This window comes from Hakea prostrata, chromosome 7 (genome assembly GCF_041222555.1).
Source record: "Hakea prostrata isolate BN-2017 chromosome 7, UWA_Hpros_2, whole genome shotgun sequence".
Taxonomy (NCBI): domain Eukaryota; kingdom Viridiplantae; phylum Streptophyta; class Magnoliopsida; order Proteales; family Proteaceae; genus Hakea; species Hakea prostrata.
The window spans coordinates 10,213,692-10,231,183 of NC_142606.1; the positions used below are offsets into that span (position 1 = coordinate 10,213,692).

The window sequence follows — 17,492 nt, forward strand, 5'->3', positions numbered from 1 at the left end:
TTAATGTGTGCAGGGATATTTACCAAAGGATAAGAACTGCAGGATGGAGCATGGGGTTCTATGCGGGTGGACATATAAGGTTCATCAATTTTGGCAAATTAAATGTAGTGGATGAATTGGAGGCAACACTTTTGGTATACAAGTAGGAATTGATGAAGCAACATATCAAGGGCTAGAAATAAGAGAGATATGCATCAATCATCATGCACTACCAACTCTCTTACCAAAGCCAATTGCAAGAATATGACATCTTAATGTAATCTCTAGGTTAATGCATGTTGCTAAGACAACACAAATAATTAAGTACGAAAAATTCCCATCCCCAATTCTCCAACTTTGGTTTGTTAATTTAGCTATAACAACATCTAATCATGCGACAGAAATTAGTGGATCCCAAGCTAATATCTGCTTTCATCCAAAAAAAGTAGAAGAAGAAGATGAAAGATGCCAACTTTAGGCAGCTTTAAATATGTGCAAGAGAGTGAGAATTTGATACGAGGAAGGAGAGATTGGATGAATTGAGTTGTTGGGTAGAGGTAGTCATAGAAGAAGAGGAATTGTGGGGGTGGCAATGATAACCAGAGTTGATCAAAGAAGCTGAGAGGGAAATATGAGACCCCTGAAGGAACAGAACCTGATGGTGGAGCTACTTGGCATTGCTCCAGCTCCTTCGGTTCTTGGCATGGTGCCATGAAAGTAAACCAAAGGAGATCTAAGCAGAAGCAATAAGAAGAATAAGCAGAAGGAGAGTAGAACTGCTGAAAGAACAGGGGAAGACGTAAGACGTTGGATCATAGATAATGTTGTTCTATTACTATTATTATGTTTTTGGAACTAAGGTTCGTAAGGCAAGGCAAGGCAAGGCAAGGCATGTATAAGGCACTTGTATTGAGTGGTACTGGTACGGACACCTTGCTTGTGTCCTAGACATTAAAGGCATGGATACTGCACTTGCATTGAGTGTTTCCCGGACTTTGCTTATGTCCTCCGTATTTAATGCGCAGGACACGTTCAGCAGAACACTCGATCATCGGATTTCGACCGACTAATCTCGATCCAATGGTCTGCATGAACAATCCTGCGCATTAACTGAAGCAAAATGCATGTATCACGAGTAGAGATTAGGTCTGATTTAATGGCAGCAATTCAATCTGTTGAAGAAAACTTTTCGACTCCATGGTAAGTATATTGACTTGGTCATGGAGATTAAGAAGCTTAGAGGATCTTTTATTTAGAAGAGTGACTCTAGTGGGTCTCGTTGTTAACCCCACTCTTAATAATATAGTGAAAATACGTGAAGAGAGCACATACCTCTCCACCAACGGAGAAGTGATCCGAACTCTCATATTCTTTCTGCAAGAATTCACTAAGCTATTTGTGCTCTCCCGTGGACATTATCCTCCCTAATTTGGGATAATGGAAGTGAAAAGAAAACTACAAATTGATATTTCAAAAGATGATTTGCACACCTTAGAGCATTTTATACAACCTGCAATGAAGAGAATTCTACACCTTCAAATAAGAGTTTGTTACGAGCCAACCAAATTTTCCAATATATAAAAGCTACTCGACATCCCACAACTTGTTCTTTTTGTCTTCACCCATTTGATTTCATTCTTCTATAAAAGAAGAAAAAGATATGTTAAAATGTGGGGGAGAGAAACCGAAAGGGGATATAATAGTTTACTTGTTGGTTTAAGTGTTTAATACCTTTCTCCTTGGGGATCAGCGCCAAAGGAAAACCAACTTAAATTAAACCGGAATGGAATCCATTGAGTGAGCAAAACCGGGATCATAATACTTTGAAATTACTTCAAATCAAAAGAAACAAACCAACTTAAATCAAAACCGGAATGGAATCCATTGAGTGAGCAATAATTTTAGTGTTTTGAGCTCTCACTAGTCCCTTCCAAAAAGCTTCAATCTTGTCCATTTAATATTCAATTGTTCTACAAAAATTTGGATTGTCGGATCCAACATTTCTGTCGAAATTTTTTTCTTGACCGAAATTTTAATCCAATGGTACTGAGTGTCGTTGAATTGTTATTGCGCAGAACCGACCGCATTATAACCACAAATTATGTGAACCTACAAGTAAAAAAAAATAAATTATTAAAAAGAAAAATCCTATCACCTTAACTCCATGGGTCCTCGGTCCTCCTGTAAATTGTAATTCGTGATCTACAGCCGTCGTTGAGAAGAGCACTCGGGGAGCACTTTTTCGGCGGCCCATACCCTACCCTTACAGCTTGACATGTTTTTCCAAAAATCCTCCATATCGATTGGTCACTCTAGAAATATCCAGGCCAAGCACTTCACAAACGGACGAGTTCGGCCCCCACGTGATACAACTCTTGGGGTACCCTACTCTACTCAACTAACAGGCAACGACAACTCTTAGGTCGAAATCGCCGAGACCAAGAACAGAAGGCCCCACACACCTAATAAATACTGTGCTTTTCTCTGCTCCTCATTGCTTCGTAACTCACAATTCACAATTCGCCAGAACAAAAACATCAATGAAATGCTCAGAACCTCAGTGCTGAACTGCTGGATTCTGGTCAGACCGTAAAACGCCAGAACAAAAATCAGAAAAAAGAAGAAGAAGAAAAAAATCATTCTTTCCCTTGATTCTCTTCTCTTTACCAGGTTGGGGTTCTCAACTCGGCCCCAACTCACTTTTTTTTTTTTTTTGGTTACTGCGCCAACTCACTACTGCCATAGTACTTTGTTGGTGGCAGTTAAGTGTAATAAATGAAGAAACCAAAATCACCATCAGGACAATTTTGTCTTTTCAACCAAGAATACCTATCGGTCCTTTTCACGTTCAAGCAAAAGGTAGGGTTAGTTTTGTCTTTTACTAACCGTGTAAAAACTAAAAATTCTATTCTCTGAAAATTAATTCTCACTTGTCGCACTGACACGTACACTACCCTGCAAAACGTGCAAAAGCTAGCTGTTGGGCTGACGCGTACGTCTTCGTTGAGAAGCCCAAGCCCACCATCTCTTTATTACTCGTTGTTCTCGCTCTCTTTCATGAGCACCATTTGAAAACCTACTCAAACCCGTGATTTCGGACACGCTTCTTGCATTTATTACGTTCCTGCCACTACCACCAGGACCATCAATGTCTTTGTCATCATCCCTTCTCTGGTGCTCGTCATGCTGCTGCTGCTGCTGCGGCTGCTGTTGGTGTAACTGCGAAGAATTGTATTGATGATGCTTCGTCGAAATCGACGGTCGAGCGCTCATCGACGACGAGTACCGTCCACTCTCTGTGATAATCATTTCCGACCGAAGAAACAACAGATCGGACGGCTGCAAATCACTCCACCGCTGCTGGAGCCCACCATCGGATACAATGATCCGGTGCTCCAATCGACGTTCCAACTGATCACCTTCTGATAGCAACAGACCGTCTTTGCGGCATCCACGGTCAAAACAACCGATGGTCACAGATTCCTTTTTCTTCCATAAGCTTGCGATATCCAAAGACCTCCTTGACACAGCCGCAGCCGCAGCCGCAGGTGGTGGCGGAACCACCGAGTCGCCACCGTCAGATCGTTGCACGACGATTTGTTGTAAGAACCCACTCGTTTTCTCTCCGGCCGAGGAGTGTCGACCAGAAACCCTTCGAGGTTCGAACCCGGCCGAGCTTGGTCTGACCTCACTTGCTTCTCTGTCTTCTACTGTTTCCTGTACTCTTCTCTGCTCATCGTTCTCGTCTCCGATTCTCGACTCGTCGACCAGCAGAACATCTTCTGGATCGACTCGGTAGCGACACAAAGGACATGTTGAGTGAGCATCTAGCCAGGTATCAACACATTCGAAGTGAAACGCGTGCTTGCATTTGGGCAACAATCTCAGCACATCCATGGATTCGAATTTGGTCAAGCAAACAGCGCATTCGAGCCCTTCCTTCTGCCCCCTAAGTGAGCTGAATCGGAAAATCGGTAGCGAATCAATAATCGACCGATCGATTCCAGAGTTCTTTCTGTTCCCAATCATCAGTCTTGTGTCGTGATTACCTGCATACCCTCTAGCTCCGTTGTTTCTCTTGCAGTGTTTCGCGTACAGAAGAAGAAGAAACGTAACAGAGAAAAGGGTCGTTAAAAGTCCAACTATCACAGCAATGCTTGGCCTGAAAGGAGCGGAATTGGGACTTGGCGGTGGAGATGGGTCACCATTGTTTGGGGGAGGAGATTTAGATTTTGTTCCTCCACCATCATCAGCCATCACAGCTCTGAAACAGAAAGTGAGAAGGAAGAAGAAGAAGAAGAAGATGAGAGATGAAGAATCCCCCAAGCCCAGAAATCTGAAAAGCCCTGAAAAACCTCCCATCTCTGGTTCTGGAAACACGGGGTTTCCGTTTCTGAACCAGAATAATAAGCGTTCTGGGTGGGCTAATGAGAGTGAAAGAAGACGAGTTAAGAGTTTGGATTTTCAGGAAAGATACAACAGAGAGAAGACAAAAGCAGCTAAGTAATTAATATTTAATTTTTCCTCGATAATCAACGAGAGAGAAAGAAGAGATTTTAAATGTTTATTCTACAAAATATACGAAACACACAAAAGAGAGAGAGTGCAAGGGGGGTTGGGGGTTAGGGGGATCGGAAGGAAGCTTTTGTGTCGATGACCAACGACGAGCTTCACCGCCGTCACCGCACGAACCGCACAAGCCGAGATAAAGTAGATAAGAACAAAAAAAGTTATAATAGTAATGAATATTCAATTTTGTATGTATCTATCAAAAGACAGAATTAATCTTGTATCTAGCGGTTGAACTTCAGAAATGTGCATTAATTGTTCAACATTTAAGTATCTTTGTATTTTGACTCCAAAAAAAAATCTTGTATATTTATTGTGTTCATTAGTCTTTTGGGGAAACATTTATTGTGTTAATTGAGTGCCGAATCTCCTCTATGCAGATTATTCTACCCAAAATAATAATAATAATAAATTATATATATATATAGAATAGCATCAACAAATTTTTTTTTTAAGGACTCAAATAACGTCCAAAAACTGAGTCGGGCTTTTGTAGGAAAATGAGTGAAAAATTCAAATGGCTGGTGAACCTTAAAAGCTGGTAAGTTGCATGTGTTGGGCAATAGTTGATAGTGATGGATCCATTTTTGAAAGGATATCTTAATCTATTTTAAGGTCTAAGTTGGAACGAAGATTTGACGTTGATAAATTGGTTTAATAATATAATTTATTTTAAAGAAACGGTTGGATATGCTTTTTATTTTAAAGAAATAAAGAATTCATTAATCAAAAGAGGAAAGGGAGGAGGAGAACAGGAAAGAAATACAAGCAAACAAAGCAAACATAGACAGACCCTACCCTGGCTACCCAAACCAACAAATCACTACGCAAAAAACAAAACCACAAGAAGGGAACTAGGCATTAAAGATCTGACCTAATGAGCCAAGACAAATTCATGAATTGATTAATTTTTCTCATTCTTCTCCTCCTTAGAAGACTTGAGCTCAACTCGTTGTTGAATACCATCTAATGACTACTTCTCCGTTAACCCCAAAGACGAAATGGAGTATCTATCTTCTAGAGCTCAACTCGTTGTTGAATACCATCTAATGACTACTTCTCCGTTAACCCCAAAGACGAAATGGAGTATCTATGACTCAGATTGTTTAAAGAAACCCACCGAAATTATTTCACTCAGTGCATAACTGTCAAGTCGAGATCAAAAACTCGATCTTGGTCAGACGGCTCGAATTGTTTCGCATGACGGTCCTGGGTAGGCCTGAAGCAAAATCCCAAAACCCACATTCATTCATGTTTAGAACTGATAATGTCGGTTTCTTATCCGAAAAATACCATCTGATTCGAGGCAACCCACCTCACTGCCATATTTGCTCACTGCCATTCCATCAAATATTTAGTAACAACCCAACCCCCAAGAACTCAATTCCCGATCATGTCCTTCCCGTCTTACTACAGCTGCTGCAGAGCTCATATCGTCTTTAAAAGGAGCCCCTTTCAAACAGCTCAGAGACATGAATCTGAACACTCACGAGCATCAAGGACCCGGATTGCTTCCTCGGGTCTGTCTTTTTATTTTCTTTATTTGGTAGACTTGACTCATTGAGTCTGTCACTCTGTAACCAGAGTAAAACTGGATGCAATGAAATCATTGCTTAAAATTTAACTTCGCAAATGTTAAAGCAGCACATTGACTTGGAGTTGGATTCCAACAGTAAATTTCTTTTATACAATATCACCTGTTTTTAACAACTTGGAGCCAAGAAAAATGACTACGTAATTTCTTTCGTTACAATCCACAAAATATGGGAAGACAGGGTATATTATCAGCCTGTGTATGACGTGATGAAAGCAGAGTAAAACAGATCCTTACATATGCTCGCAATTACCTGCCAAAAAAGAAGCTAATCAACCCAACCGAACACCAGACACCAATTGTTAAATAACAAAAATTATGTGCCTTTACCAGGTATGGACACTGAGGGTTCTAATTACTGGCGGCACGTCTGCGTCGGACAGGCCTTGTACATAGCTCACTCAAAGGTGTTGCAGGAACTGGTATGAGTTTCCCCAAAATAGCAAGAGGCCAGCTGCAACATGAGAGATGTCATGGTTAGATACACATTAATCTAAAACGTTACCAATGCTAGAAACATCAGCAATGTAAAACATGCCAATCACAATATTACTATTTTACGTGCTACCATAGAACTAACCTCACAAAACCAATAGCAACTGAAACAAGCCATAGCTTCCAACTAAGCCTAACAGTAGTCGTGAAGTTCCCAAGGAAGCAAATGATTATGATCTGACAGCAAAGAAGTTTACAGTGCTTAACTTTATGCAGGACCCCAAAAAGAAAAAGAAAAAAAGAAGGGAAAATAGAGCTGCGCAAACTAGCTTTACCTGTAGAACAAGAGTCATTCCCACTATCCCCATAAACAGGTGGTTTTTAGTAACACCACTGAAGATATTGAATTCATCTGGCTTTCGAGCATTGAACTCATTAAAAATCTGCAATTGAAAAAATGGGCCATTTCTAAAAAGCAGGTAACGAAATAAACACCTCAGATATAGAGAACACATCACAATGCACAGCTGTTTAGAGCAATGAACATCTATGCACACGTTCATGTATATGAATGAGTACAAGTCCCTTTATGTCATCATCTGTTGAAGGGGTTCTAGGGCTTACCTGACAGAGGACAAACGCATTGAAGATCAAGGTATTCTTCACTTCGTTAGCATGATCAACATTGTCGTTCTCTAAGTTGAGTAGACTTATACCACGGAAGTTGAGGGTAAGGAGGACAGCCACTTGATAAACAGCCTGGCATTAAACCCACATTACCAATTAATCACCATCAAGGAACAATATAGAAATAAATTTCTATTTGCCATTTTTTCTTTTTACAGATTATGGTAACAGACTTTTTGCCTAACAGAAAATATAAATATGTTAAGAAACATTATAGAATTACAATTTTCACCAAGTCTAATAGGAGATGTTCAAAGAGCTAAGAACAAAATGCACCTGTATGATTAAGTTTCTCCACATGATATTTGTAATAAGAGGTTCCCTGAAATACAGAGTGAGAGAGGTAATCAATGAGACTTTTCCTCAGCAAGAAACCTAAAACAGATAAGGTCACCTCTCAGCCTGGGACTTAAGAAAAGTTAATACAAACTGGGAAGGGTAAACAACAGTTGCAAGTGACCCAAAAGAGAACAGCTAAGTAATTGGAGAAAGGTTTCAACGAAAATTGAGCTGATCCGAGCAGAGCATGTCACCCTCAACACTTCCAGGAGTCCAACACATAGCAAATCAGTAATGGTGAGGTTACTTGTTTAGGGAGAAGAGTCTTCCATTCACTGATTACCAGGATATACTAGCATCAGTGGTAAGACAGCATGAAACCACAGATAACCGACATTATTAAAGAAAATTTTACTTTCTCCCATGTCAAAACATATTTTTGCATCTTCCTCAATACTCGTGAACTCTTACCTTCGACCAACAGGTGTCCTTTCCATGAGGTGATCTGTTGGAGGTTCAGTGGCCAATGCAAGTGCTCCAAGAGTGTCCATAATGAGATTAACCCAGAGAAGCTGCAGAAAGGAGCGCAGTGATGGGATTGAGAAAAAATTTTCAAGGTTGAAGAAGAATAAAAATTAAAGAACCAACTAACCAAGGGTGTGTTGTTGCCTAAATAAGGGGGGGGGGGGGGGCAGAGAAAATTTTCAAACCTGCACTGCATTTAAAGGAACATCACCAGAACTAACTGCAGCTACAACGTTAATTACAAGGGCTGCTACATTGACAGTAAGCTGAAACTGGATGAATTTCTGAATATTTGCATAGACTGAACGCCCCCAACGGACAACCTAGACCAAGCACATGAAATACCAATAATGTTCACATCCCAATGAAAGCAAATAGGTCGTATGTAATAGCTGTACACTTCCTTTCTATGAAAGAATAAAAATAATCTCCTCAAGAACTGACTAGGGGAAAAATCGCCTCAACAGTAACAAATGCTTGTATAATGATTATATTCGTAACACTATGACAGAATACAAACTGAAAGAATGCATTCAATTACTTAGAAGAAACATTGTCAAAAATAGGGAAATTCATATTTATTTGACGTAAGCAAAAATTGAACCTTTATTACATTCATTTGATAAAGAAAAAAAACTAACCTTTACAACTGAAGCAAAATTATCATCCAGAATAATGATATCTGAGCTTTCTTTAGCAACTTCTGTTCCCGCAATGCCCATGGCAAGACCTATATCAGCCTAAAACCCAATATAATGATTTAAAGCATTAATACACCCCTCAAAAATTTGCAATACCAAATTTGGATCATAAAAAGTAAGATGAGAGACCAACATGGAGTGCAAGAAAGAAGAAAAGTAGAAGCTATTAGTCACACTTTTAAATGTAATAGTCTGCAGATTAAGTCTAACAATTCAGAACAGCTACGGAAATATAGTACCTCATGCAATGCAGGCGCATCATTAGTGCCATCTCCAGTCACTGCAACAACATGACCCTTCTTCCGCAATGCTTGCACGAGTAGTAACTTATCATTGGGAGAAGACCTTCCCATTACCTGTAGACCAATATTAGTGAGTATGATTAAAGTGTACAACTAGGGTATGAAATGTTTAATAGAAGTTTTTGGAATTGCGTGGATCATACAGATATTAGCCCAGCTACTTCTTCCCGTTCTTTGTCGGACATCGCACGAAATACCCTTCCTTCAATGAGATTTGGTGCTGTGGCATCGGCATCTGAAGCAAGTATCCCACATTCCAAAGCAATTGCTTTTGCTGTCTGAAGATTGTCACCTGTGACCATGCGTACCTGCTCATTGGAAATGTCTCTCAATTACTGGATTAATTAACTTAGACAAAAAAAATCTATAAATACAATGTGTTATGAATACAGCTAACGCTCCTGTGATTGTATGTGTTCGTGACATGGACGGATAAGTTCATAGTCTTACGCTCCTGTTCTGGCCTTGTAGTCCATATCTGAAAATAAGTAAACTTCTGCCAGCTAGACATACCAATATTCACTAGTTGCAAATGTGATACTGGGGAGCTAAAGAATGTCCAAATAGGTCAACCGGACCTTAGAATACTTAGCTTAGGCCCATGTGTGGATTTTATAGACCATAGGCTTCTTGATCTTGTATTAGTGATGTAATGGGCCTAATTTATAAGCCCATAGTGAGGGGAAAATATTAGTACACAGGATTAGTTGCTAAATTCAGTGTTTGAGTTAGGTTAAGATGCTTAATAGATAAATAGAATTCTGATTTAATCTCATTTACCTCGTTGAATCTTTTTATTGCTTAGGAGTCTTTTTATAAGTCACATCAAGGAATTTAGGTCAATATATAAGACATCCCCCCATCACTTAATAGACAATTTGAATAATTTTATACAAGTTCTGGCACTGTTGGGCTACGCATATGGGATTAATACCCTCAAGCCCGATTTCATCTCCTTTCTTTTCTTCTCCCAAACATCTTCAACCATTCAAGGTGCTGTTCATTAGTTGAATTATCCACAACCCATACTCTTCTCCTTGTAATCCTCTAAATTCCTGAACCCTAACTACCTTTTTTTCTTCATTATTGTCTTCTTTGAAACCCAGCCACTAAAAACACATATTCCACCATCAGATTGCACTAAAAATCAACCCACAGCCCCTATACATCATCCCCTTCACTGGATCTCTGTTGTTCCCCAAATTCCAATTATAAACCCTAATATCCATTTGGCATTAATTTTCAAGAGACAAGTTTCCCACCATTAGAATTCTCTCGAAATTGGAAGAAATAAGCACCACAGCCCCTTGAGAACTCAATTTAAACAGCCAACCCTAATTCCAACACTAAACCCTAAAATTCCATCATCTAATCTCTCTGAAAACCTCATATTCAGCATTAAACTTCTTCTGTGAAAACCTAGAGCTTCACTCATAAATTCCCTATCATTAACTTAACCCCAACCCAATAAAGAAGCCTAGTTTTAACCTAATTGTAACCTTCAAATCAACCAAAATCCAAATTCTGGCCCAAACTTCTGCTCACCATAGATCCTGGTTTGCTCGTTTTTGGTTGACCTTAAAGCCTAGGCCTGCATCAGGCTGCAGTGGACTTCAAGTGTTTCCTTTGACACACCGAGACATGATTATCCTCTGATAAGAATCAAGGAATACTTGTCAGAAGCAACAATTATCGTCATCTTTTGAATCGCTGAAAACTTTGTGCTATTAACAGAGTACGAGGCTAGGAGGAAGAGCAGAGGACTTCTGCTGACTTGTGCCTTCAGGCTTTAATGTGAACTTCTGTGAAGTCAATGACTGTTCACTTGCACCATTGATGCAACATTCTGATATGTAATATTGTCAAACAACATTTCCCCATCTTTTACTTGCAATAGCACATTTTAAATGGTTCCTTTATATTTGTTATGCTATAGTACTACATAATTCATAACATATGTTATCTTTTGAGAATTCCCGGCAAGATACAGCATACACAGCCAACCTACAGTATGAAACCAAACTTACAATTTGAGCTTCTTCTTTTTTCCAACAATCTTAGGTTTCATTGTGTTTTTGTGAACACTCCCCCCCCCCCCAAGGGGTTACATTGTGTTTGAGATGTTTAACAACCAGAGTGGCTGCCAAGTTTCAGCTGATGATATGGTTTTTTGACTACCAAAATAGAGTGTAACGGACCCACCAAATGACCATTTTTAGGATTTCAACAAGGGTCAAAACTAACTTCTTGAACCATGGTATAAGACAGGTCAGGGATCTACAACAAACCTTGATACTCGTCTTTTTTTGGTTGAATTGAGTGGATAGTTGATGTGAACCAGATCCAGGACCACCCAAAGAACGCCTATGGAGGTTGCCAGTACCCTACGGCCCTACCAGCAGCTGAGGGAATTTCGGCCCAGCATAGAGATATTTTGGTCATTTTGGGTTCCCAAGTCAAACCCAATTTGACCTTAGTTTGATTCAGTCCAGTTAGGAGTTCTAGTATTATTTATCAAATTAAGTACTTTGTTCTTAAGTTATGAAAGAGTCCTAGTCTAGCTAAGAGTCCTCACTTGAGAAGGACTCCTTTAGTTGGATCCAGTATGTAAGCTGGATCCTAGATCAACTTTTATTCTTGAATTTGAGTCTTTATTTGTCGAGTCATTGAAAAGTCCAAGTTAGGTTGGGATTCCCAAATACTAAGGGATTCTCCTAGTCACAATCTACTTCCTATAAGGATTCCATATCTACTTTTGTCTCTCAATTTGGATCATACTAGAGTGAGGTATGAGTACAAGTCTTTAGTCCAAGTAAGACTCCTACTTTGAATTACTTTCAAAAGTTGAGTCCCATTGTGAGTTCCTTTTAAGGCTAGAAATAAGTTTCTCCAGCTTGTAACAAATTAGATTATGATTATGAATGAAATTGGGATTTGAAGGATCAAAGTTGGAGTCATGGGTTCCCTAAAGGGGGGACTTGTGGCAATTGTTAAGAGAGAATCTTCTGCAAAATTCAAGTGTAATAAACTCCACCCCAGCGCTAGTGATGCAGGACGACTAGTATGCAACCAGGACCAAGTGAACCAACAACGGAGCAGGCCAACTCCAGCCAGCCCATTCAATTCAAATGGTTTTTTAGAAGGCCAAAAAGAGGTCAAAACATTGTTCACGTGAACAGTATCACAGCCCATTATTTGGCATATTGGGAATATTCATACAAGATTTTGTGGGACCCAAGATCAGATTTTATAAAGATTTTATTCTTGGAAGATTCAGAACCTTAAGTTTAGTTTCTATATTAGTTATTTATGCATGTGGCTGAAATATAAAACTCGTAGTTTCTAATTTAAAATAGTTTTCTAATCCCATAAGATTCTATTGTCGTTAATTATTAGGATATTAGTTTATATTTTTAATCTACTAAGTTTTTAATTCTTGTAAAGCTTTGACCAAGCTATAAATGAGCCCTTACATTGCAATAAGAAGAGGAAGACTTCTAGAGGGGGGAAGAAAAAAGAAGAAGATGAGGAAAAGAGAGAGAGAGAAGAAGGACGAATTGAAGCTTTAGCATTGGGCGTCTGCAGCCCCCTTCTCTCTCTCCTCTCCTCTTCTCCTTTTTCCCCTTCTTCAAGTCTAATTCTTCTCAGATTTCCCTTTCTTTCCCCTCTCTTATTTATCCTTCTTTCTTCTCTATTATGTCCCTCATTTTACCTAGCCTTCCCTCTTCTTCCTCCCATCCACATCCTTCCCCCATTCCCTAGTTTCTGTAGTTGCACCCCACTTCCCCATAGCAAATCGCCTCCCCTTCTTCCCCAGTTTCTGTAGTTGCCCCCCAGTTCCCCATCGCAAATCACCTCCCCTTCTTCCCCTACCCTAAGGCAGCGCCTATTTCCCTCCCTCATCCTTATTTCTCTTAACCCCCTCCCTTCCTCAACCCTAGTTCATCCAAACAACCCCCCCCCCCCAAAAAAAAAAAAAAAAAGAAGAGCTTCTTCTCTTTTTCTTCTTCTTCCTCATCCTTGCAGCAACTTATGGAATTCTTAAAACACTGTTCCCCAACCTAAAACCCTATGTTCCCATTAACCAATACCCACCCCTATTAGATACTAGACTCCCCTCCCAATACCCTACCTTCGACCCTAATTATAGCGCCTCCTTTATCCCAAAACCCCTAGTATAACCTAATCTTCATCTTCTTCATCAGAAACCCTAAAACCTTAAAATTTCAAATTCCTAATTCTCTTCAACCATTCTTCCAAACTGTAAGCCCTTCTAGAATCAACTTCCCTCAACTCTAAGAAACACCTCGACCCTAACCCCAATTCAAACACTAGAAACCCTTGAATCTCAAGAACCCTAATTTCCAAAACGCTAGACTAAGAATTCAATTCTGAAAGTAAAATTAAAGCAAAGGATTAGACATAGAATTCAAACCTAACTTCTAAACCATAGCCGAACCTAACCCTATCCCCAACCCTAGAACCCTCTTTCCAGCCCAAATCCCTCAACCGTAGGGTATTACAAACCCTAGTAGATTGCTGATTCACTTCAAGAGGATCTTGAGGTGGACCCAGACCTAGAGCTTGCATCAATCGATTAAACCCTAGATCCCGGTTCACATCAATAGTACCATTAGCTTCCATTTTCATATGCCAGACTCATATTATTGTCATCGCAAATGTATAATACTATAATCAATGTAATAGAAACAAAAGAAAAAAAATACAGTTTTGACAAATTTTGTACCTTAACCATAGCATTGTGACAAGTCTTAGATCTTAAGTTACATGGTTAAGCATATCTGAAGTTAAAATACATGCATCCAGAGAAACTGAACAGGATATAAATATTATACTACCTTAACACCAGCGTTGGTACAGAGCTGTACAGCATCTTTGACACCAGGGCGACAAGGATCCTATACCAGAATGTCATCATTAGCCTAGAAGCATATGGTGAAAGTAAACAGAATTTTGGGACAGTTAATTTAATGATAGCAAAGGAAACTGTAGCACAATTTATTTGAAGCGGGAAAAATTAATTGACTTCTAAAAATGATTCCTTAAGAACATGTTAAACTACCAATAAAAAGATTACAAGAGTCAATTTTATAAATGGAGTAACACAATGCCGATAATATTTCTGGTAAAGCTAACCTTATCCTTTACTTGAAGAGACTGCTTCAAAATATATGAAGATTTCTTGAGCATGCACACCAAACTGGTAGTGGTTAAGTCGCAAAGAAAAGTGAAACCTAATGCGTACTATGAGTTATGCAATTCTAATTCAAGGAGTTCAACTAGGGCCAACTTTCTAGGACCTTAACTCAACAGGTAAGGGTTTAGGGTTATAAGATTCTGGGAAATTTAATTGGGATACATAAGAACATAAGATATATTGGTTGGGCAATTTTGGTCAGATTTAGAGTAATATATGGACGGGGTAAGTTCTTGAGATATGGGATGAAATGTTACTGGAATAGGGTGATACCTGGGAAAATTTTAGGTAATAGTATATTAAGGATGATCCTTAAAGTTTGGACCATTCTGATGTTTATATTGGTGTAAGTTTTCACGGGTACAAAAATAGAAAGAAAAAAGGGAGAACTAGGGACTGAGAATTAGAAGATTAGAAGAAGAATTAGAGCTGGGAATAATTCAACTTACTATTGTTGAAGATATTCTTGAACAGCAATTTGAACAATACAATAAACTCTTGGAAAAGAAAAGAGAAGAGAATCATCAAAGAAGGTTAGCAATCCCTTAAGCACTGCCAAACAGCAGCAGAATTCAGAACCCCTACAGAAAGTCATATTTATTAAATAAAAAAAAAATCTCTAAGCGGTGGAAAATACATTATATGTAGACTTTCTGAAATTGCTAATTTGACTAATTAAAGGACTCCTAATACCATCAATGACCCCACTTTATGGGGTTATAAGTTAGGCCCATTACATCAGTAAACCCAAAAATAAAAAACTTACTATCTATAGAGCCTACCCATGGGCCAATTGACCATTTTGGACATTCTTTACTACAATAAATGTGAGGATTGGCAGAAGAGAGGGAACATCAAGTTCTGAGAGATTTTGGACGCCAGAGAGACAACTGGGTGAACAACGTTGATGTACCAGATCCAGTAACCTAAAATGTATAGCACTTCGGGCTTCCTAACAAGGTCGGCCTAGGGTTTGCAGATCACGAGAAGGAATCAGCAGATGGAAGAAGGTGAACAAGAACAAACTTCATCTTCCTTTGGTTTAAACTTATTTGGGTTTTCATTTTACAGCCATTTTGGAAATCTTATTTGACCCTTCTCTTAACAGCATGTGCCATCGTTAGTTTTGGAGAACCTAAACGTAAGGTGTGATTTTCTGAGGCAGTGCCACCAGTGGGGCCTGTTTTTTGAGGAATTGCAGTAAAATCCCATAAAACTAAAATAGGACTTTGGATGGAAATTAGAAGCTTAGGGTTTCCAGCCAAACTAGACTGATCAAGCTTCCTGCAAATTTGAATCAATTCAAAAAACGAAGATATTAGCCAGGTTGCGGCAGACCAAAGTAGCTAGTAGAGCTGCAGAATCACCCCAAAATCGAACGAGAGTCAGATGTTGCTGAAACCATACTGGAAATTGGTCTGACTTCGATGGTCAGAGTAGCAACCATGGTGAGGGATGAAATTAAAAAGTATAGCATTCAAGGGGTTCCCGAAAGTGACCAAGTGGATGGATGGATGATTGAAGGGAAATGAATTGGACTTGAAGTTTTAAAACCCGTCAAGATTTAATAAATGAAGAAAAGACCTGAGGAGCTAAAGGTTGCAACAATCGACCAAATTCTGGGCAGCAACGGCAGCTGGATCAAATGGAACATCATCAACAGCAACAGCACATCAATTGATGGTCCAAGATGAACAACATCTACTTCAACGGCCTCTTCTAGCAGTAGCAGTAGCAGATTTAATCCTCAGTCAAGCAAATTTCAAAGTAGAAAGGACAGATGAATTTAGCCATCAACAGCAAGGCTCCTTCAATCCTGGGAGTCTAGCCCTCTCAGCAAGACAGTTGCCCTTTATCCCTCAAACATGAACTCAACACAAAGTTTCACTCAATTAACTTCAAAATCATTATGGGGTGTGAACAACTAATTACATACATACAGCTCAGAGAGCAAAGATAAGGTCAATAAAAACAGAAAGCTTCTAACATTGAATATAATCTAAACGCTTCTGAGTTTTTTAGGTAGGATTCTCAGCCTTGAGGAATTTATAGGAACTTTCTAAAATCAAGTATAAAAATAAATATGCTGAGAAATTTAAGGATTCTCTCAGAAAAAAGTGAGAAACCCCAAATACGCAAAACAAAAAAAGGTCTACCCTATTGCTGGGGTTGAAATAGATGGAAGGCCAACTAAGATAATCTAAGAATATTCTCACCAAGTTCGAGCTGTGAACTGTTCATGTGTACAGTGACACAACCAGTACTTTGGCCTCCTTTTCTTCATGGTCTGCGAGTTCCTCTCCCATTCTTCTTGCCAAACAGCCTGGCATCTGTTAAGCCAACTTCCCATGCAGTCCCTGTTCCTCCAAAATATAATGAGTTGTAAAATCGCTTCCCATTTGCACCAACTGGGGGTGAACAAACTCCGAATCTCACAGTCTCACCATTTGAGGGGCTCACCGGTCACACCTCATACTGTCGCAAACTTAATTTCAGTCACCATCTCACTCTCAGGGCTCAAATCTCAAAGCATTCAATCAACCCTCTGGTGCTCATGGCATGACAGCATCCCAGTCCCACCATGACCACCTATGGCTCAGAAGTCAGGGGCTGAGGAAGACCGTAGATTCGTGAGAAACATGGGGGAAAGAGAACTCAGAAAAAAGAGAATCTATACCTAGGTATGCTTTTGTTCCTAGTAGGTCAAGTTTCAGCTTGGCATAGTTCAGTTCTAGTATCGGTCCTGCAGGTCAGGCTTATTTTGTTGGGAGGGGGGGGGCAATCAGTGTAGACCAAAGCATGTCTAAACGAATGCCAGAACAAATGGTAAAGGCCTCAGTTCAGTCTGATTTGGAACTTAGTGGGTAGGAAAGGGCATGAGGTCCCAAGTGTGACTTTGCACCAATGCCAACAATTCCTCCATAGTAGTATAAGATAATATGAATTCAAAGAGAAATAGTGGTTAAAGGCTGAGATTGAGGAGAGGAGGCTGGAGGCCTTAGATTTTAACAAAAATAGAAATGAAAACATGAATATACAACACCAAATAAAGTTGTTCATTCACAGGGTAAGGGGAACGGTTCCTAGGTTGGGAGTCATGATAAAAAAAAATCTCTGAACAAAAAGAAAACAATATATAGGAAGGACATTAAAATTATGCCAATCAAGTAATCAACATAATATTTTGACAGTAAGTACAACCA

The 17,492-nt window shown here is 39.4% G+C and overlaps 2 protein-coding genes across 4 annotated transcripts in view; both read right to left on the reverse strand.

Annotated features, from left to right (window-relative positions):
• Nucleotides 1-2,205: 2,205 nt before the first annotated feature.
• ATL43 (RING/U-box superfamily protein) lies at nt 2,206-4,621 on the reverse strand. Its single transcript, XM_089162156.1, has one exon. The coding sequence runs from the start codon at nt 4,339-4,341 to the stop codon at nt 2,953-2,955; it is 1,389 nt and encodes a 462-aa protein (XP_089018282.1). The 5' UTR covers nt 4,342-4,621; the 3' UTR covers nt 2,206-2,952.
• Nucleotides 4,622-6,103: 1,482 nt separating this feature from the next.
• Nucleotides 6,104-17,492, reverse strand: part of LOC149009644 (calcium-transporting ATPase 10, plasma membrane-type-like) — a 31,350-nt gene continuing 19,961 nt past the window's right edge. For all 3 annotated transcript variants that reach the window (XM_089161620.1, XM_089161619.1, XM_089161621.1), the window contains exons 24-35: nt 13,931-13,990; nt 9,215-9,379; nt 9,009-9,125; nt 8,710-8,808; nt 8,254-8,391; nt 8,015-8,115; nt 7,541-7,586; nt 7,202-7,336; nt 6,913-7,020; nt 6,723-6,814; nt 6,473-6,596; nt 6,104-6,395 (exon numbers count right to left, since the gene is read on the reverse strand). In XM_089161620.1, coding sequence (XP_089017746.1) covers nt 6,494-6,596; nt 6,723-6,814; nt 6,913-7,020; nt 7,202-7,336; nt 7,541-7,586; nt 8,015-8,115; nt 8,254-8,391; nt 8,710-8,808; nt 9,009-9,125; nt 9,215-9,379; nt 13,931-13,990 — 1,164 coding nt within the window. In that variant the 3' untranslated portion in view covers nt 6,104-6,395; nt 6,473-6,493. The remainder of the gene's footprint in view (nt 6,396-6,472; nt 6,597-6,722; nt 6,815-6,912; nt 7,021-7,201; nt 7,337-7,540; nt 7,587-8,014; nt 8,116-8,253; nt 8,392-8,709; nt 8,809-9,008; nt 9,126-9,214; nt 9,380-13,930; nt 13,991-17,492) is intronic.

Coding starts and splice junctions, on each gene's coding strand:
- ATL43 (XM_089162156.1), bottom strand. CDS start 4,341: ATGGGAGGTTTTTCAGGGCTTTTCAGATTTCTGGGCTTGGGGGATTCT.